The sequence below is a fragment of the Cupressus sempervirens genome, chromosome 4 (genome assembly GCF_028749045.1).
Source record: "Cupressus sempervirens isolate cs-2001-9-10 chromosome 4, ASM2874904v1, whole genome shotgun sequence".
In the NCBI taxonomy this organism is placed as follows: Eukaryota; Viridiplantae; Streptophyta; class Pinopsida; order Cupressales; family Cupressaceae; genus Cupressus; species Cupressus sempervirens.
The window spans coordinates 870,512,370-870,534,186 of NC_143121.1; the positions used below are offsets into that span (position 1 = coordinate 870,512,370).

Sequence of the window (21,817 nt, forward strand, 5' to 3'; positions counted from 1 at the left end):
TTTATATTAACACTCCCTCTTAGCTAGGGAGGAATCCTTCTCAATATTTGAGTTATGTAGTGATATCCACCGTGGCTCTTACAGGGTGGATCCTTCATGACTATTCGTATCAGTGGAAATGCAAATAGACACAAGTGCTCAGCACAAAATCACTCAATGTGATGCCATAATCTCATCATGACATTCACCATGGCTACTCCTAGAAGGCGAATAAACACAAGAACTAAGTCATGGAGTCTCTCAAATGACATCCACCATAGCTTCTCCTTGAGGGTGAATAAACACAAGCGCTAAGCCTCTCACATGACATCCACCATGACTACTCCCGGAGTGTGGATCAACTATGGGTGGAATAAGGGCTTTCAACTCAAGCTTCTCTTTCATAGAGAAGAATGCATTAACAAGGGCTTGCACCTCAAACTTCTATATGACAAAGAAGAATGCATTAACAAGGGCTTGCACCTCAAGCTTCTTTCACAGAGAAGAATGCATTATGGTACATCTCTAGAAATATCTGATGCTGGGACTCCCTTTCAGCAAGGGTTTCAGTCTCCATAATTCCAAGCTTGTCTTTAAAATACACAAACTTCATACTGGCAAAGGGGCTTGTTACAATATTGGCCATCTGATCATCATTGGTAATGTACCTCAATTGAAGAGCATTTCTTTGCACCATATTTTTTTAATATAGTTATGTTTTATCTCCGCATGCATTGACCTATCATGGGATACAAGGTTGGAGTTTGCGTCACTCTTGGTGAATCTAAAGCTCCTCAAGTATCCATCTATATGAGGATATTATGAACTAGGTGTCAGCATGAAGGCCTTCCAACCTACATACAGGGGACTTCATCCCATGAATGATAGTCCTTTGACAGCTATAATTTCCCAAAGAGGAAATCTATCATCATATTTCACTGATGCAACTTCCATCTCATGACCGATTTGGAGAAGTCGTGCTCTGAATTGAAATATACCTGATCACTAAAGAAACCATCTCGACATGGGCCACTTCCTCTAAACCATAATGACAGAGATCATGTGATTTCAACTAAAGCAGATCCTCTAGCTGCTCCCTCTGACATAGAAGCATACCCTTCTCACATGCTCCCAATCATGGAAGACATATTGCTCCAAGAATGCAATCAGGTCTGGATTGTCTCCAATGATTCCAGTGGTGGGTGAATCAGCCTGCTCTGCTGTTGTACCTGAGAGTTTAGGGCTTTCCTTCTTGACCTTATTCTAGATCACTTTATTCAATTTATTCGACAGATTCTTAGTCAAAGTACTGAACTAAGGTCTAGTCCACTGTATTCCAAATTGTGTCCAGATCTAAGCATCCTTTTTCGATTCCTTCTGCAACAACTCTTTAGTTTGGACGAGTAATTCTACTTGGGGATGCATTAGAGTTTAATCTGCTGTAATAGTTTCCTCATCACAAGTTGTTAAATGATCACTAGACTGTTTGCAAGAGCAATTTGCTGTACACAAGTGTACCTTTAAGTATAATGCTGGAATTCCAGGAGTGGCTAGTTTAGAATGTTCATACACCTTAATCTTTATTGATTCAACAATCTTCATGCTCTAGACAACAGTGTTGGAGGGTGTTGAATATAGAGTTAATTAATGCACCAATTTCTGAGCAACAACAAATTAAGGTAAGACTCAATGGGTTCCCATTCTGAAACTTTCTGAAAATGCCTCGCATCTTCCAGTAAAGGCTCCTCAAAATCGACAAACTCAAATTGCCCTCAATAAAATGTTTCACTAACACAAAGTAGTGCAGCGCTACCAACTCTAAAACCTAATGTCCCTTAACCAGGGACGACAAACACCTCCCATCAAAGTTATCTGTGCCAACAACGAGAATAATCCCATACCCAACAAACACACCTTTCACTCCTTGCAAGACTTCTCCACACCACATCACCTGTCTTTATCGCTAAATAATGAAATTGCACAATGTCGAAATTTGTGCAAATTGTCTTCCTTTAATATTCTAAATTCATGCCTCACATAGAGCTAAATGTTGAGTGTTGATGTCAAACTTCAAATTGTGTTTCTTGCAAGGCTTCACAATTTGGTTTTAAAATGAATCTACAGAATCTTGTTTTTCCACCTTGATTAACTTTGTCCCTGACTGAAATTGCATATGCTAGGTCACCAAGTGGGTATGATAACAATAATATTGCTAGTGCTTCTTACCAATCTTTTCTAAAGATCATGGTAAAAATACATGCACTGGGCAACAAAGAGTAATTCTCAGACTAGGCATTTGCGTTCTTGTTATACTACAGCCCACATGTATAGGTCAGCAATATTGAAGCCAAATAGGATACTTTAGAGATATGATTGATTTCCAAAGAAAACAATGGATGCCAAAATACACAAGGCCTTATTACTATTAGTGACACAATATTCTGTCAAAATGCTCATGCAAGGACACTGTATGGTCCTTGGTAAGAACCCACAAACTGGCAAATCTATGCTCATCAAAACATAGTAGGAGGATTTCACTCTAGTACAAAACTTTATGCCAAACTCTTAACTCAGTAAACCTGAATGTGACACGATTCTGGAGGCAGGAGACTTGTTCCTTCAAATTAAATGACGTTTCAATTCTAGAACTCACAGTTATGCCAAAGTGAGGAAGATCACAGAGCAAAGAACAACCTTGCACTAAATCTATATAATTTGCAAATCTGAGAATTTCTGTTTTATTGAGCCTATGTAACCAAACCTCGCCATCTCTGAACCAGACTACATAGTTGAGATAGGAGATTGCTCTTTTTATGAATGGCAATACAAGCCTGCATTGGAAGTTGCAAGTAAAAATGATCACCAGATCTCATGCCCACAATCCTTCATGGCTCCTGTACATAGCTATCAATAGACAAACTGGAGTTTTCATGCCTCAAATCGAATTATCGAGATTTAGCCCTTATCGTCACTACAATATTTGTCTTTTCATTGCCGACCATCAGAGCATGTCTGCAATCAATTCCAAGACAATATATCTCACCGCTGCTAAACATAAATTGGTAAACAACGATTGTAGCACAAAGGTTACGTTGATCTTGGAGAAGCTAACTGAACTTTCCACAATATCAACTTGTGGTCAGCGATTATACCCAAGGGGGATATCCATGGCGGCTATTAGTCATTATAAGGAATAGTCATCAGTGACATTGATAGTTAGCTATCAATATACTGTTCACATCTATGATGATGTTGATCAATATTTACCAAATTTATCAATTTACTGCTTGATATATTTACCATATTAATCAATATTTATTGACTTTGATATACTATTTTAATGATCGGGTTCCTTGAAAAATAATCTCCTAGGTAATGGCCCAGGAAATAATACCTTAGAGACAAATCTCCCATGGAAGAGGGTTGACTAACTTAGAGTAAAATGCCCATCCGTTATGGAGAGATGCAATGTCTTGAGAAGAGGTAGGAAGAGCAGAAACGTCTATTGGGATATTTCATATCAAAGATATAACAAGGACCATCACCAGAGAAACACATTAAACAAGAACAGAATGAGATCTTTATAAGCAAGGAAAGGACAAAATAGCTAATTTGATAGAGAGGAAGAGACGATAGACAATCATAGCAATAAATATAGAACAGTTCATATATATCTGCCATCTCTGGATGACATCAAAATGCAAAAGTTCTTCTAAATCCTACCAGTCGATTACCTTGCAACAATAGAGTGGTATGCTATACATATATCCCTCTCATATAAATATTCTTATGCTAAATATATCTGCATACTAATAATTTCTTACACTGATCACTAAAGCTGATATAATTGCATGGATTGTAATTCTGAAACTTTACAATATTATTTATCTATATATAATATTAGTAAACCACAGTATTGGGCTGCTAATGCATTGAATATAACAGTATCATATTAATAAACTGCATGCTGTTACCTTAAATCAGATCTATATGGAGCACATATGGGATCATGGCTCTGTATGCTTTATTTACAACATATATTTTGCAAAAGTATATTTGCCAATATGATTAACAACATCATCTATATATGACAATTAACCATGTGGGTGATGGAAAGTAATTGCAATAATGGGGAATTGTGAGGCCTCACTAGGTGTGCCACCTCATGAAGTATGAGGCCTAGAGGGACAAGAGATTCTGCTCTTGGGCGTAGGGTTGAGCTAAGGGCACCTTATTGTAATTCTTCTACCAACTCATAATGGAGGAGTTATTGTGATAGCTAAGGCATCCTTAATCATATGAGGTGAGTAACGTAGAGTGATGGATGGGGAATAGTGTAAAGGTTCCGCTAAGTTTGTGAACCCCATAAAGCATGCGACCAAGACTGGTAGAGCTTTTGCCCTTGGGCCTAGGGCAGAGACAATGAGGGCACCTGCTCATGTCTTAATTTTCTCATTCCTCATTTTGGATAAGGTCCATGAGAGTTAAGTGCTATAAGTATGTTCCTTCCACAATCCTAAATATGCAATATGATTATTTTGTTACCTAATCTCTAGGCTAGGGTTGCAGATATACTTTATTACCAATTTGCAAAGCTTGACGCAGATTATATTGTACTAACATTATAACTACTTTGTATATATGCCCTTGTTCCTTATTTGGTGATTGCAAGACTTATAATCACAACACAATGTGCAAAATATCTTACTTGGTAAGAAATTTCTCTAACACTAGTTATTGCAATTGTTTTGTAGGGTATAAACTAAGGTTTCCCAATTTGGGGGAATTGCATCACGCCCCAAAACAGACACTCAACTTCTAGAATCACTAGTCTTCTAATAATAACCAGCTCAAATGGGTCTTTCACCATCGAAACCAGTGTCCCAGTTGAGGGTATTTGTCCTCAAGCCAACAAATTATCCTTCCGAGAAAGACTCTAGCAGCACTATATTATCTTGCCAAAAACAAGATGATGTAATGAGAACCAAATTGCTCTTTTTGAAGAAGAAAGGAGATGATTAGGGCAAACGAGTTTAAAAATCATTTTCCCTAAAAAACTCCACTCCCCCATTTTGGTCTCTTTTTAGTTTATTTTTATCTCCTTGTGTCTTCCTTCCTAGGCATCCACCCTTTTTGCATTTTAAATTACATTTTAAAAACATTTTTGCCTTTAACATTAGGCATCCACCTTCAAAGGAATAATAATATTAGACTTGTTGATGTTTTGACCAGAATTTAAGATAAACAACAAACAAAAAATAATTAACACTAAGGCACAACAATTTATCCTAGGAGAACCCTCCAACTTGCAGAAGAAAAACCTAGCTATCTTTGGTATTATGCAATGTTGTGCAATCCATTTCAACTTAGACATATAAACACTTCCAGATCTGGCACACAACAGTTATAAAGTGAAGAAACCTTCATTCTCTAGATGGTCTTCAAAGGTTTGTTTACAACATAGGAACTTAGCTACTCATATGCCGTGACACAAAGTCTATTTGTGTGGTGTCTTTGCAATAGATAACTCATTTACTTCCATAGTTTTTCTTCAATTACTATGAGTGCTGGATCCTTCAATACCCTTAGGAATTCTTCACACCACCAACCTGATAGCAAAGCACCACGCAAGAAGATATTATGTAGTTTTCAAAATCATACAAGAAAGGTACTTTGTCCCAACTAACTATAATTGTTTTTAGGCGAGACACGTACTTTGGATGACATTGGGTGGGAATATGAGTGGGGGAGATATTTGAACTTTGATCAGGCAAGAGGGGAAGATGGAGGTGATGAAGATGACATTGGTGTTTCCTACTTTGGAGGTGGGGAATCGATCATTTTTGGGCCAGATGTGTCTAGGGTTGGCGTTGTTGGCTATGGGTTGAAGCAACAGGTGGCTGCTAGGGTTTTAGTTGATGTTGGGTCTAGCAATGGCAGCAACTCTTTGGATGTTGAAGTCCTTGATGTCTGGTGGGGGTTTTTTGTACTTGCTTCCCTTTGGTTTGCTTGGTCAGGCCACGTGTTGTTTGTAGTTGTTCTTGTGGAACTAGAGGTTTGTAGTTATTGCGTGCCAAGGGGGTTTTCATCGCCTTGGCTTGGGGCTTACTATACTTAGAGATCTATTGTTTCCCTTGGGTAGTGGGGGGATCTCCCCTATATGACCCCTTTTGCTATTGGGTATGATGTCACCGGATTGGGCCTCATCATGTGGTTGTTGGGGGTGTTTTGTTGCTGGTCTTGCCTTATCTGGGGACTTGGTGGAGCTATCTGGGATGACAATCTTGGATTCTTCCTATCTACCGTCTGTTTGAGCTCTGGCTCATTTTTGGCCAAGATCTACTTGGGTCTCCCTCCCCTCCTTGGGTGAACTTAAACTAGATTTGCTGATTGTGGGGTTCCCTAGCTTTTGGGGGGGGGGGCTTTCTTCGTCATCTCTATTGGGATGTCGCTTTTGAGGTTGTGATGTCCCTCGTTTGTCATGGTGTTTTCAATGTTGGGAGATTGTTGTTGCATTTTGCTATGTTTTACAAATGTTCTGTTTTTGTTTTTTGGGCTTCTTTCTCGGGCGGATGCTGTAAGTTTTCAAGGATCCTCCTTGACTCCTTGGTGTTTTTGGTTAAGTGAAAGTTTTTTTCTATGGGTTTCCCACATATTGGAGTTTGGCGCCTCTTTGTTTTGATCACTAGTGGATTCCAAGCTCTCTTATGTTTTATCTCCAGAAGAACTCTTTGGTGATGAAGTCCCTCATTTGGTCTCGTTGGCTCCTTCTAGAGGTCTTTTGGTTTTGAGGGCTAGTTTTTTGTTACTATCTATTCTGTACTCAACTCATATTGAGGTTGTCTTATCACCTATTGATGTGGTGACATGCTGTATGGGTGTAGCTGATGCTGGTGACATGCTGTGTGGGTGTAGCTGATGCTGGGAAGAATTGGCCCTCTTTTTATGCCTTTGTTTGGAGAGTGGGATGGCCTCAGCTGATGGCTTGTTCGGGTATTTTCTTCCTTCCCATCTTCCCTATTGTGATGGGCTCTCTTTCTATTGAGGTGGAAGGGAGTTATGATGACAAGGTTGGTATGGAGAGGATAACTCTTCCATATGGTTTCAGCTTGTTCGAGTAAGTATTTCAAGTGGTTGATCATGATGTGCCCAAAGATACTTGTCATGCTTCGGTGTTAGGGGGTAGTCCTTTTTCCCCATGATTTGGTGGATCTTGCAGGATCACTGAGGTTTAATTTTTTCCCTCTTTCTGCTATTGTCCTTCTGTTGGTTCTTGGCCGAATTCTTTTTGTGGTTCTTTTGTTGAAGATATTAATGCAACGTTTTGTCAATGTTTGGTTTCAAATTCCCTCCAAACTTTGGTTGCAATGGGTTTCAGGGCCCCATCAAAACCTGTTTTACTTGATAATAAACTATAGTTGTTTTTAGGCAAATCAAAGTTATTGCACCATTGTTTGTTGTTGCCTATGAAAGACAATATTAAACATCACCTTTTGGTTGCATCTTGACTCTAGCTTTATAACAATACACACAAAAACAATAGTCTCTAGCAATGTTGTTAACAACCTCCTGCAGCCCTATAGCACTAATGAACCCATCTATCTTCCTTAAATCTTATAACAATAGGAGTAGTTTCTAAGGGCAATAGTGAAAACACAAATATAATGATTGCACCCACAATTGCCACGAGTTCACAGTTCAACTTTCCTCTTAGATATGAAACTTCTATGAAACATATATAATTCTTATTGGCTAAAACTTTTGTATGTCATTGATCACAACTTACAAAATTGTGACTTTAGGCAACATTTCTTGATATTTCTCTCTCCTCCCAGCAATAGGGGAAACTCTCTTCTTTTAATCAATTCCTGTTTTTTCAAGAATGATTTGCAAGCAACTACGACTTTCAAACATAACAAAAAGCTCCTATTGCTACGATAATATTGGAGGCTTGGGTGTTGATGTAAGAACAACACCAAAGACAACAATTTACTTTTTTTTTTGTGAAACAAATACAAGAACCCAAAGTTGCCTGCACTTGACTCGTGAGGATTCAAGCACAATAATTAACAAGGCATTCTCTTACCAGATACTCTCAAATATAATAAAAATACTTGCAACTGAAGCCCAAAGTCTTCAACTCTAAGTAATTACAGCCACTCTTAACTTTCACAATTTGTCCTTTTGTAGCACAAAGTCTTCGAAAGTTCAAATGGATTCTGAATGCAATAGGCAGCTCGAAGTCTGTGCAATTGAATTTAATCTCTTTTGAATTGAAGCATTAAAACTCACCATCAACTCTGAAGAAAATGTTGTCACATAACAATTTGAATTGGCACAAAGTCTCAAAACAATCTGCTTTTTTTATTGAAAGCAATTTGATTTACATCCAAGCACAAAGTCTTATAGTGCACAATACAAATTGGTATAATTTCCTTGCCTTGCCAAAAGATGATTAATTACAATTAGCCCCCTTCTGTATATAGGAAAAGAGTGGAGAAAAAGATGGAGAAGGGGAAAACCCTTAGGTACCTCAACTTATGTTGTAACAAACCTATAATTTCGACTTATTCAAAGTTGCATGCCTAATGCACTTGCAACCTGATTACATGTTTCAACTTTGCAAGTGATACTATCACATGCAATTACATCTTGTTTTTCCATTATCCGTAATATGTCAATAACAAATTACAAATACTTGATGAAATTTTCTAAGTGCCTTTCAAGACATGACTTTCTATTACATCATCCTTTTTGGTCTTCATGCTGCTAAAGGAATGTTTTATGAATGATGTTTTCAGGTTTGAGGTAAGCTCTTGAACCCAAATATGAAAATGCATCCTTGATTGTTCCATTGAGTGTTTGTCTTGAAAGCTTTATATGCTTGTAATCATTCTTTCACCTCCTTATAGGCTCCATTATGTGATCTTGCGTACCTCCTATACCTTTTTCTTCTTTGCACGCATGATTGAAGGACTTTTAAGCAATGAAGGATGAAGGAATTAAGGTAAAACCAACCCTTTAAATAGGGGGAAAAATAGGGTTTTCTGAGAGCATTGGATATGAAAGGACAATACATTTTTGGTGAGAAAATGAAGTATTCTATGCTTGTAATCATTCTTTCACCTCCTTGTAGGCTCCATTATGTGATCTTGCTTGCCTCGTATATGTATTTCTTCTTTGCATGCATGATTGAAGGACTTTTAAGCAATGAAGGATGAAGGAATTAAGGTAAAACAAGCTCTTTAAATAGGGGAAAAATGAGGTTTTCTTAGAGCATTGCATATGAAAGGACAATAAATTTTTGGTGAGAAAATGAAGCATGGATGAGTCCATTGCATGCTTGTTGATGTACGAGTATAGATTTTTTGATTTTGGCATATGGAGTTTGCTGGAAACTGTTATGACAGTGAATGGATGCAATTGTTTGAGCTCAGAAACATGTGTTTTTATGGTGGAAAACCCCCAAAACGGGTTTTTGGAGTATGAAAGCATATGCGGACAGCGATGATGTTATGTGAAAAATATGTGGAAATGAATGGGATGACATGTACTTATAATGAGCTATTGTGTGTTCATTATAAGTAAATGTGTAAACACATGCAAGCACCCACCATCATGAGTTTTTAAGTCATCTGGCAGTAGTATGTAAAGTATGAATGGAGTGCGCGTAAGGATGGGAGTAGGATTTTTGGATGCAAAAGCATGTGGAAAATGAGATCACTTTATAAAAATGTTTTTTCAAGAACGGGGTTTTTAAAGCTCGATTGCATGTAGAAGTGAGGTGAAGTACTTGCAATTGCAACTTGGAGAATTTATACAGAAGATAGAAGGAACACATCATATACAAAGCAAATGCAAATGTGAAATGAAATGAAGAGATCTGCAAACAAAAGAACAAATATATACAGCTAAGCCCTATGAAAAGACAAAGGATAATACCTTTTTCCTCAAGAAGCTAGGGAAAAAGTCTTTTAATCTCTTGTACAAAATCTGAAAATGAATCCAAAGAGATTTTATTTTGGATTTAGAATGCTTGCAAGATTGAGAGTTAATTTGACTTCAAATCTTGACTAAATCTATGCAAAACTTGAGTCAAGATTCATCACTTGCCAAGTGTAGGAAGTTGAAGATTAAAATTACACCATTTTAGCAATTGTTTTGACCAAGAAATATGCAATATGCAATGCATATTAAAAATGGCATCCAAAGCATTATATGCAACTTGAAAAGGATTGTATGCAAGCTGGGAATGGTAAACAATTCTTTAGATCTTACTTTGAGCCAATGGGTTGATTTGATGAAGAAAATTGCTCAAACACAAGGCAATTTTGGGAAAAGACAGCCCTAGATAGGTTGTAATATGAGCAAAAGCCTCTTTATTCTGCACTTTTGAATAGTTAAGAATGATCCTTGGGTGATTTCATGGCAAAACAACCCTATGCGAAGCAAAATCCATCAAGTATTGACCAAGTTATGAGTGGTTCTTTGCCACAGAATCCTGTTTTTATCTGAAACACTCAAATAAAGTGGGTTTTTGCAAGTCAAAAACATGTGCTTTTGGGATAAAAATTGCCACACATGCTTGGGTAAACAAAAATGCCTTGTAAAACGAATAAAGATGCACTTTGTAGTTCAAAAAACACATGCTTTTGGGTCTAAATTCACCATCCATGAAGATTTGCTCTAAAATGCTTGTGAGTAATGACGTGCTTTTTGAATACAAAACACATGCTTTTGTTATAAAAATTGACTCTTATATGCATTTACATACAAGCATAAGTAATGATGTGCTTTTTAGGGTGAAAAGCATGGTGTTTTGGAGACCAAAAGGTCCACCATATGTATTAGCATATCAAAAATCTTCTATTGAAGAAGTAATGTCATGTTTTTAGGGAGGAATGACACATGTTTTTCAAAATGCATGTGCTTTTGGGTTCAAATTCCCCACCTATAAGCATTTTAATCCTAACCAAAGTTAATAAGCAAACTAATTAACTTTTAAAGTGCAAAAATATGTGCTTTTGAGTTCAAATTCCCCTCTTAAAAGCACTTAAGTGATAAAATAACATGTTATTGCCTATAAAAAGTCCACATGTATGCATTTAAAAATTATATTTTTTAATTTTCCCGTTTTTAGTAGGTTCCTGTAGTTGGCTTGGTTAGATCACCATTGTGACCCTTGTGAGTTGATAGTGAAATTTGAGAGTCTCAGTTGTGGGGTTATAGGCTTTCTAGCAGCCTATGGTGTGTTTTGCTTTCATTTGAGGGACTTACTATTTATAGTAAGTCAAGCTATTGGTACTGATGAGCTCAATCAAGTTAAAGGAGTTGAGTGATGCTTTTAGTTTTTATTTCGGGCTTTTGGTTTGGGCTCCAAGAATCTTGGAGGGACTATTTATTTATAGTGACATGTCAGGTTGATTCATCGTCTTTCTTCATCAGGATCACTTTGGTGTTGTCAAATTTCGATTCTAATGCTTCTTCAATTGTTTTCGCAAGACGAGTGAATTATTATTGTTACTCATCTAAATATGCTGAGGTTGCTATTTTTTTTAGTGTTGTATGTTGGTCACCTTAGTATCATAGCTTGTTGGAATTGGGTTGAAAAGTTTTAAACCGTGGGTGCAAGAAACAATGGCCTTGTGTGTTAGAATATTGTGTGATGGTGGAGCCAAAAGCAATTAGTAAATTGTATTATAATGACACTTTATTATATTTAAATGTTGTGTTGATGAAACTTCTTAAGTAGAGTTCATTTGGGAAACTTGTGATTGCCCAACAGCACCTAGCATTGTATACTTGGGCTGGTAGGTATTCATTTGGACTTGTGGTTGAAAAGGAAAAGAGTGCAGACCAGTTCTAGGGCCACTTTTTTTGCATATCTGTAAACATATAACATTCTACAGGCTGCAATTTGGTCATTGAGTATAGCTGTTCACACTATTGGCTGCAATCTGGCCATTGGGCTTAATAAATCTGCTCCTGCATATAGGCTCAAATTATATTAAGATTTGAAAGTTATTGTTGTACTTTCTCAAATAGATATTTAAATAAGTTGATCTACTCCATCTGAAGTTGCTTTCAGTCTATGTTCTATTTATTTCCAGTGTTGCATATTATTTGTGTTCAAATTCTCTGAGTCATAAATATGTTCACAAAAACACAAAAAAAGGAAAACATAAAAATTGTGAAAGCAATTATTTGAATTCCATCAACATTACAGTTGGAGACTAGACCGAGTTATCACTTATTTATTGGCAGTGGGTTTTTAATAGGTGTTTTGCATGTTGATATATGCTATGGATGATAAAATCCCCACCATTATGCATTTTAAATGTCTCATGTAATTAAATTTAAAATAAGTATAGTTTTCAATAAAGTAACATGAGAATAGACTTAAAAAGACTATTTTTCATAAAACGTTAAAAACTATGGAGAAATCAACTCAGAATGAATTGAAATTTTAAAATGGATCTCAAAATCCACTTCAAATATTAAATATAATATTATTTCGTGCAGTTGCCAATAAAAAGCAAGAGGCTTTTTAAATATGACTTGTTGTGTCCTTGAAAAACTCTACCTTTTCCTTCATAACTTGAGCTAGGCAACTCCGTTTGAGGCCTAAGATAGCTTGAAACAAGCGGGATTAGGAGGGCTATTGTCATAAGACAAAAAGAAGACAAAAACTATTTACAACAAAAAGAAAAAACCCACAGAAGACGGGAAAGTTTAGCAAAACTCAGGTATCTGTAGTCAGAGAAGAAAACCTCTTTCTTTCAAACATTTGAGAGTTAAACTTGACGGAAACCTTAAAAAAAAAAGACAAATAAAAATACATAGAGTACAATTTGGGACAATGAATTGCTTTAATTACACTTTACTAATACGTTATAACAAAGAGGATGCACCTACAAATCCATGACAAAAATTCGTAGGGCTGCATGAATTTTGTGATGTCAAAATTGATGACGACAATTCCAAAACCACAGTCTTGATTCTGCAAAAGTTTGTTTATCTGCGACAATAATATTTTGGTCTGTTTCCCCTAGCACTATAGTTGGCTTGATTTAGGTAAATGAAAAATAGAGCAAGGAAACTAAATAAATCCAAGTGAGGAATGTGAGAAGATATGTTACATTGAAATAACCAAATTCCAAGAATAAGCACAAAAGAATCAAGAAGAGGAGACAGATTTTGAAAGGGGAAAAACAAAGAAAAACCCCTTGTGTAATATTATGAATGGGAGGCATAACCGAGAGAGAGAGAGAGAGAGAGAGATTTTGACAGGGGAAAAACAAAGAAAAACTTCTTGTGTAATATTATTAATGAGAGGCATAACCGAGAGAGAGAGAGAGAGAGAGAGAGAGAGAGAGAGAGAGAGAGAGAGCGCCATTAGCTCATTACAATAACATCGATGTGATGTGTAAAAGAATGAGATAGAGGCATCTCTTTTAGAGAGATGAGAAAGGAGTTGCATGTGTAGCTCCCATTTCTATAAATGCCACCATTCATATAAGTGTGTGCAAAGTGTCGAAATTCTCTTAAGAAGGATAAACTGATTTCCTTATAAAAGGAACTGCAAAAATGACTTGTCCTCACATATGGACAAGGAAATGACATGTACGCACACTTGGACTAGAGGACAAACAACTTGTAGGGATCCTTGGAATATCCCAAATTAAATACATCTAAGGAATGATTATTTTTCTATGAATGTGTAAGAAGCATCTCTTTTATACAGAGGAGAAAGGAGTTGCATGTGTAGCTCTCATTTCTATGAATGCCACCATTCCTAATAAGTGTGTTCAAAGTGCCGAAAGTCTCTTAAGGAGGATAAACTAATTTCCTTATAAAAGGAATTACAAAAATGACTTGTCCTTCACACATGAACAAGAGGACAAGGATATGACATGTCCTCATGCTTGGACTAGAGGAAAAACAACTTGTAGGGATCCTTGGAATATCCCAAATTAATTACATCTAAGGAAAGATTAATTTTCTAACACCCCCCTTAATATTTACTTGGGTAGTTTACATGAATGGGTATCAAACCCAAATTTTTACAATGAAATGCCATAGTACAATATCTGCAAGTTGATCTTCAGCTATTCAGTTCAAATGAGAGACTTGAATGATATCAACTAGAGTGGGATCCAACTGTGCACTTGTTGTCTGCTTTGGTTAGATGCTTGATTTGGTGAATGGGTAGTAAGTGTAGAAGAGTGTATGAAAGAGCACCGAGAAGTGGACTGTCCAATGTGGATGTTACATGAAAAGTGATCTGAATCTAAAGGAATATCTACAAGGAGATTGTTCATAAGTGGGATCTACTTTTAAGCACAAATCATTATAATTTTTGGAAATAATCACATAAATTTCAACATATTTATACTTCAAATCTAAGGAATATGAGCAACTTGAAAATAATATTGCAGTAAAGATAAAGTCATAAATTCCAAGTCTTGAAACATTAATGCTCTCATCTCAAAATAATCATACTAATGCACAAATGACCACATACAAGGTCAACTAATGAAGTGTGCATCAACATTGCATCAATCGAATGGACATAGACATTCTACTAATGAGTCATCTCATTGCAAGTTAATGGGCGATCAATCCATAACTTGCATGACACATGACCTAAGCAATGAAGTAGGCAAACTAATTATCGCATTAGTATCATACAAAGAGATATAAGAGAGAATAGTGCAAGCTAGAAAATAATTTGTTTTTTATTGTATATGCTATAAGCAAGGAAGTATGAAGAAAAAAATATTCAAATAATGAAACTGATCTTAGTTGCATCTTGAATTTCAATGACATATGCTATCAAGTACTGCATTCTACGAATTATGAGTAAATAGTAAATACCCATTATTGCCTTGGAATACATGAGAGATCCTTCAAAATTCAATAATAATATCCTTATTGAGAGGAAAATTTGATAAACGTCAATTGAGATAAGTGCATACCAAAAGTTTTGGGTGGAGGGTTTCTCCATGGGTCCCAAAAGAAGGTAACTATGAATTAGGTAAAACTGATGGGTTGTCAATAGTTAGTCGTGGAAATAGCGCTCCCTATACAACTTAACCTTGAAAATTGGGTACCCTACTCACAATAAAAAATGCATAAAATGCATATAAAGATACCATAACAAGTGCAATGGAGTGCATATAAGAATGGTCTTGGACCATATTGATGGTATTAAGAAGAGTGCACACGAAAGGTGCAAATATAGGGCTAAGGTCATAAAAACATAGTCATTACCAAGGCAATAAACAAAGGAATTTATAAGAAGCAATGCCAATGATTTTGAGTAGATAAATTGTGTGCTTGCATACATTGATGCTTGACAAAAGTGATATGATCTCAAAAAAGAGAACATGAAAGCATAATTTAAGGAGCTAGAAAAGACACATGCTTATAGTATAATATATTCTAAGATATGAGTGTTAAAACCTTAATGCCTTCAAAGATATGAACAGTATAACAACATAAAAAATAACATCCTCATTAAGAGTAAAAGTAGAACATGCTGATAAAGATCAACCGAGATAAGTGCATACCAAACATCTTGGATGGAGGGATACTCCATGGGTTCCAAATGGTTACTATGTGCAACTGAAGTGTCATCCAGAGTTAACCATGAAAGGAGGACTCTCTACACACTTACCAAAAACTGCAACTTTGTGCATACAAATAGATGGTATAAAAACAAAAAAAATTTAACTATGTGCACGTATATAGAGAGATGGTGTAAACCCATAGCAATTTATGTTGATTCATGAAGGCAAATTTGGAAGACTCATAAGACTTGAACAAACTATAATAAGCTACATCAATAATATAGGTTTATGTAAAATTGTAATGTTAAGAACTTAATCTATGGTAAGCACAAATTATAGTGTACCTGTTAAAAGGTATTTAAACAATAACGAGTCTGCTCTAAATCTTGGATATTATGCATTAATTGGAATGCATAAAGATCATGTAAATACAAAATATAAAGTTTGCCACTAATAGGCATTAAATGTATAATCTGAAATGAACAATATTATGATAATACATAAAGATAATCAATACATTAAAATGTTTGAGGACCAGAGGCAACTGTTTCAAAAGATGGATCAAAGGCAACATCGAGTAAATGTTTACAATGAAAAAAAAATAATAAAGATTTGTTAAGAGCTTTAGCGTTTTCCGAGAAGTTTAGTCAGAGCTATTGAGCTTAATTTTCAGAACACATGTAGACATTATTACAATGGTAGAGTACGAGGAAAGGAAAAGTACCCCCATTTGATAAAAAATAAAAATTTAAATAATAATATTAGATTATGAAATAACATAATAAAAAAGATACTTAGAAATTTACCTAGAAAAACTTAAGTAATTTAAAGTTTCTAACTACATGAAGAACACATTACAAAAATAATAATAAAGTGAATTGTTTTAATTTGGGCTTAATAAGCCCTTATTTTCAAAGTAATTATAATTTTTAAAACTGATAAATTAAATCTTAATAATAATAATAAAAAATGAGCAACTACTTTTTATTTTGGGAAAAAACTTCATAAAATTAAATCAGAATTTTAACTTTTTTTTTTGAAGAAACAAAGTGAGCAATTGTTAAGTGCTGTCAAGTAAAGATAATAAAGTTTATTAAAATTTTAAATTTAAGGGCCTTTAATCAATCTTAAAACTTAAGAAAGTTTAAGTTAAAGGGTCTTATAAACAAGGAGAATGAGTTGGATGGAATATATATATATATATCATAAAAAATGTGTGGTAAATTTTCAACTAACTTCTAGAATTAAAGCAAATAAAGGAAAATGGATATTTATATGTTTAAAAGCAAGACTAAAATTGAAAGAGATTGCATGCAAGGTAAAACAAAGTTTTAAATTTTTAAATTTAAAAATAATTAATATTTAAATTAATACTTTAAAATTGAAAGAAACTTCCAACAAAGGTAGGTCAGCTAAGGAATAAACTTGATATGATTTTAGACCAACACATAAACTACAGAGAAAAGAATTGATGAAAAAATAATACTGAAAAACAATGATTAAAAAAATGTCACCAATAAAGACTAACAAAATGCTGATTTAGATAGGGAATTGAAATGAAAAAAAATGTTGCATCGGGCTTAGGGTTGTATGTGCCAAATGGGCAAATGAATATGCCACAGATCTGGGAGGTGAAAGAAATGATAGGATTATAATGATTAAATGTTGTGGAATGAACAACAATGTCAAGATTATGTGCAAAAAATAGGTACGACAAGGTTGGGTGCTTCAACAAGAATGCTGAGGGGCGGGTAGAGGGGAAAAAAGGTAGAGAAGGGCTTGAAAAAAATCAGTATGATGAGAACTAGGTTGCGTTAAGGATCTTGCATTTGTGAGGTGTAGGAGATTGGGCAGGGGCCATGAAGAGGGGTAAGAAACCAAAGAAAAGCTATAGCCTACAAATGTTTTATAAATGGTGAGTGTGCCAAGTCTGAAGAGGACAGGTACGTCAAGCCTACAGGGCAATCTCTCTGCAATAACTTGACAAGCAAAAGAGCTCCAATCCAAAGGAGCACGCTGCAGGGAAGGGGGATGGAGAGGGTGCATGTAGGCGAGTGAGCTTAGAGATGGAGGAATGATGGGGGCAGAATGCTTCTCGCAACAAATATTGTAAGTACGCCTGCCAGACTGATGCATGATGCTCCACATGGTGGTGCTTAGTTGTATTTAGGTGGAAATTCTAGAAAGTTGTAGATATTGTAGAAGGTTGTGGAAATTCTAGAATGTTGTGGATAAATCATGCCTTGGGTGGTAAGTGCCTATTTAAGGAAGGCTTATGTTCATTTGTAATCAAGCTCTTCAAGTAGAAGCTCTTCGGATGTAATTTCTTGTAGAAGCTCTTAGCGAGCAATCTCTCTTATATTGTAAGAATTTGGAGTTTTTCCATTTGGAGAATATTTTAATGAATTTCAAGTATTAATGGAAGTTTTATGAAGCATTTTGTCATCTCTCTTGTCTCCATATTGTTGCATTTTTGGTTGTGAGTTGGTAAGGGTGGTGTGGCCCTTCATCACAGGCTGCTTTCCAAAACCAAGGCAGTCCAAATAGAAATAGAAATAGAATTCCTTAGTCTATAGGGATGATTAGAATTTGAGTACTGGACGGAAATGGGGGTTAGTGAAATGGCATCAATGGCTTAAAGGACTGGAAGAAGTGGTTAGACTAGGTAAAACTAGAGGCAAAAAAGTGACAGCCAAAAGAAAAGGAGCGAGGGCTATGCGCACTTTAGTTCAAAAAGGTCTGGGTGGGAAGAATAAAATCTCTGCTAAAGAACTATTTTTTATTAGTTGCAGAGTATTAAATTTAAATAAGTGTGCAAAAGATTATGTTAATTATATTATGTACAAATAATAATAAATTAAACGAAAATATTTTGCAGTATATTGCTTTTTAAAAAGTAGAGAGATACAACAAAAAATAAGCAGAATACTATAATTTTGATGTAGATTTTCTGAAAAATACAGCTAGACTGAATTACAAAGATATATGAGCGAATCTGATTTAAAACTTGCAAAAGTAAAATATGAACAGATTAATATTGATAATGACATAAATTGCCTGCAAGAGCGAAGTTAAGTAAAATAACAATGGAGCAATAATTAATAGAGTTAAGGAAATTTCTAGTGATATGAAAAAAATAACCTGCAACATCAATGTTAAAGAAAGAATAGTGCAAACATTCTCTTGTTTTGGCGATAAGTCTTATAAAACAAGAGGAAAAAAATGGATTAGTAGCAAGAAATAACTCTTTAGCAGCTAGCCTTACAAAGAGGGTTAGATGAAACAAAAAACAAGAAAAAAAACATGCAACACAATGAGTCAGAATGGGCTAAAAACAAATAAACTCTTCTCTCAAGGGTGTCTCCAAATAGGTGAACTCCAGGGAAGGGCAACCTTGCAACACCATAAAATTCAAAACAAGGATTAGTACTTTAGCTCTGATACCATGTAGGTAAATGAGAAATAGAGCAAGGAAACTAAATAAATTCAAGAGAGCAAAGTGAGAAGAGATGTTACCATGAAATACCCGAATTCTGAGAGCAAACACCAAAGAATCAACAAGAGGAGACAAAGAGTTTGAAAGGGGAAAAACAAAGTAAAATCCCTTATGTAATATTATGAATGAGAGGGAAAGTCTACAGAGAAAAAGAGAGAGAGAGAGAGTTGGAACCATTACCTCATAAAAATAACTTCAATGTGATGTGTAAAGAATGATAGAGGGAAGTCTCTTTCATAGAGTCGAGAAAGGAATTGCATGTCACATTTTCAGGAAAAAATCTTTGAACCCACCAATGAATTTGCAGAGTCACTTTTTCATAAAAAAACAATTAAATAGTTCTGAAATAAATTTCTAGACAAAAAGGGCTAGGAATTTTTCTTCTTAAAAATTTGCCAAACTTTAAAGAAGCCTGTTGATCCGCTCTGATACCATGTTACAATATTTCATTATTCATAAATGAGTAATTACAAATGAAGACGTAGTCTTCTTATATAAAGATAACTAAGAACCAAATAAGAACTCTTTAAAAAGCTGTCAAGAAATTTTCCATGTTATCTAAAAACTAAAAACTAAATACTACCTTAGATGACCATTAAAGAAACATTACAATATTCTTATAAAAACAGGTCTCTTAACCAATCAATTAGAATATCCACCATGTAAATATTTATATGCATGATAAAAATATCACTTTAATTTAGTTACTCCAAAATTTCTTGATAAATATTTTACCTATGGAAATTTCTGATGCAAAAGCTCTCCATACTTGTCATTTTAGCAATCATGATCTCTGAATGATAGTCATAATTTCATATCTAGGGCACTTAGACCAAAGATTGTATGAATGCTTCCCATCTTTTTGTAAGACCTCTCTATCTTTCAATTATGTCAATGAGTAAAAATAGAAGTCATTTGATTAGAGCAGCCCAATAGTATTAGCTTTCGAACAATCCTAATTTAGCAAGAAAGTTTCTATTATGTGTCAACACATTTTGATTTTGTTGCATTCATGGAAGCAGAGTTTGATAAAACTGGAAGGTTGGCAAGATATTGTAACTGTTGTCTCTGGTGACATGCGCCAATGGACGGCACCAGAAAAGGCTGATATTCTGGTATTCGGTTTGATTCTTTGTCATGACTCAACATTAATAGGTTTTGATTGCCACCTATTCTGATTTGATGTTTCAAATGTCTTCCATGTTTTAATTCTTGCTTCCTATACTTCTCTGTCATGTTTGTATTCTTGTGCAGGTGAGTGAATTGCTTGGTTCATTCGGTGATAATGAACTCTCTCCTGAGTGCTTAGATGGGGCGCAGCGATTTTTAAAAGACGATGGAATTTCCATTCCATCATCGTATGTTCTATAGTTTTAAACTGTTTTGAAGTTTTACCTATGGTGCTGTCCCTTATTTGGAATATTTGAGGGGCACATTGAATTCTTATCTTGTGCATTTTGGTCTCGTGTCCTAGTATTGAAGTTCTTGTTTCAGGTACACAAGCTTTATTCAACCAGTTACGGCATCAAAACTTCATAATGATGTAAGAAAATCCCAATTTTCACAATCTTTGAAACCATTTATCTTGCACTCATGCTACAGTTGACTTCGTTTTAAAAGCTTAATCACAATGTACATTTCATGCAGGTAAAGTCTCATAAAGACATTGCACATTTTGAAACAGCCTATGTAGTAAAATTGCATAGTGTAGCGAGATTAGCTCCTTCCCAACCTGTGAGTGTTCATTTTAGTCTTTTATTTGGCAGTTTTTGTTCAGTATGAAAAATTCCAACAAGAATTCCTTGCAAATGTGATTAGATGCTTAGGCACAGTGCTGTCTATGAAATCTCTCCAAGCCAATTTCTGTGAGGGCATTTTAGGAATGAATGAATAACATCTAGAGTCTTTGATATTTTACCTCCAGGTGTTCACATTTACACATCCCAACTTTTCTCCTAAAAGGGATAATCGGCGATACAAAAAGCTACTTTTTGAGCTGCCTGTAGATACAGGATCAGTGCTAGTCCATGGTACAGCTCAAATTCAATCTTATATTTCCTTTTATGTTTTTTATTTAGAATACTGATTTATCATCAGCATCATGAATTTGCCTTGTTATGACCTACATGCTGCTTGAAGGGCTTTTGCAGTAGAGTTTAAGACATTTTGTATTTTATTTCTTCATTATAAAGTTCCCTGTGTTGTTGAAATGCATATGGAACTTCTGTAGCTAGGGTTTTCAATTCAATACAATGCTGTTCCCTTTTACATGAAAATTGCAAGCATGTTTTTCCTATTATATGAAGATGGTATCGTGATTATTTCACTTTCAACGAGTAATCTAGGAGGATCAATTCAAAAATGGTAGGTAACAATACTGTGGTAATATGATTTTCATTCAAAATAATATAGTAATATGTATAGTTGACATTGTTTTATTTATTTGCTTTATATTTTAATATTACTAATATATTATATTTTCCCATCATTATTTCAATTTTAAAATTAATTTAATAATGAACTATATCATAGGTTATTAATATCATTTTTTTTTTCTATTAATTATAAATAAGGCTCTGACTTCAGTTTTACCATCAAAATATCATCTCCTGGAGATATCCAGGACCAAAACTAACATCCTATATGTGCAGATATACAGTGTATAAGTTTTTGCAGTCATATTGTATTACATATGTCGTGGCTGTCCTATATTAAGAGTTAATATTGCTGAAGATCAGTTACATAATACAAAAAACAAGGCCATTCATAA

General features: G+C 35.1%; 1 protein-coding gene across 8 annotated transcripts in view; it reads left to right on the forward strand.

The window, feature by feature from the left end:
• The window catches only part of SKB1 (SHK1 binding protein 1), a 179,741-nt gene that overhangs the window by 94,110 nt on the left and 63,814 nt on the right, over nucleotides 1-21,817 (forward strand). For all 8 annotated transcript variants that reach the window (XR_016364163.1, XR_016364162.1, XR_016364165.1 and 5 more), the window contains 5 exons: nucleotides 20,070-20,162; nucleotides 20,302-20,405; nucleotides 20,542-20,590; nucleotides 20,695-20,781; nucleotides 20,972-21,077. Coding sequence is in view for 4 of the 8 variants with exons in the window: in XM_089827233.1 (XP_089683359.1) it covers nucleotides 20,070-20,162; nucleotides 20,302-20,405; nucleotides 20,542-20,590; nucleotides 20,695-20,781; nucleotides 20,972-21,077 (439 nt within the window). In the remaining 4 variants the exon portion in view is untranslated. The remainder of the gene's footprint in view (nucleotides 1-20,069; nucleotides 20,163-20,301; nucleotides 20,406-20,541; nucleotides 20,591-20,694; nucleotides 20,782-20,971; nucleotides 21,078-21,817) is intronic.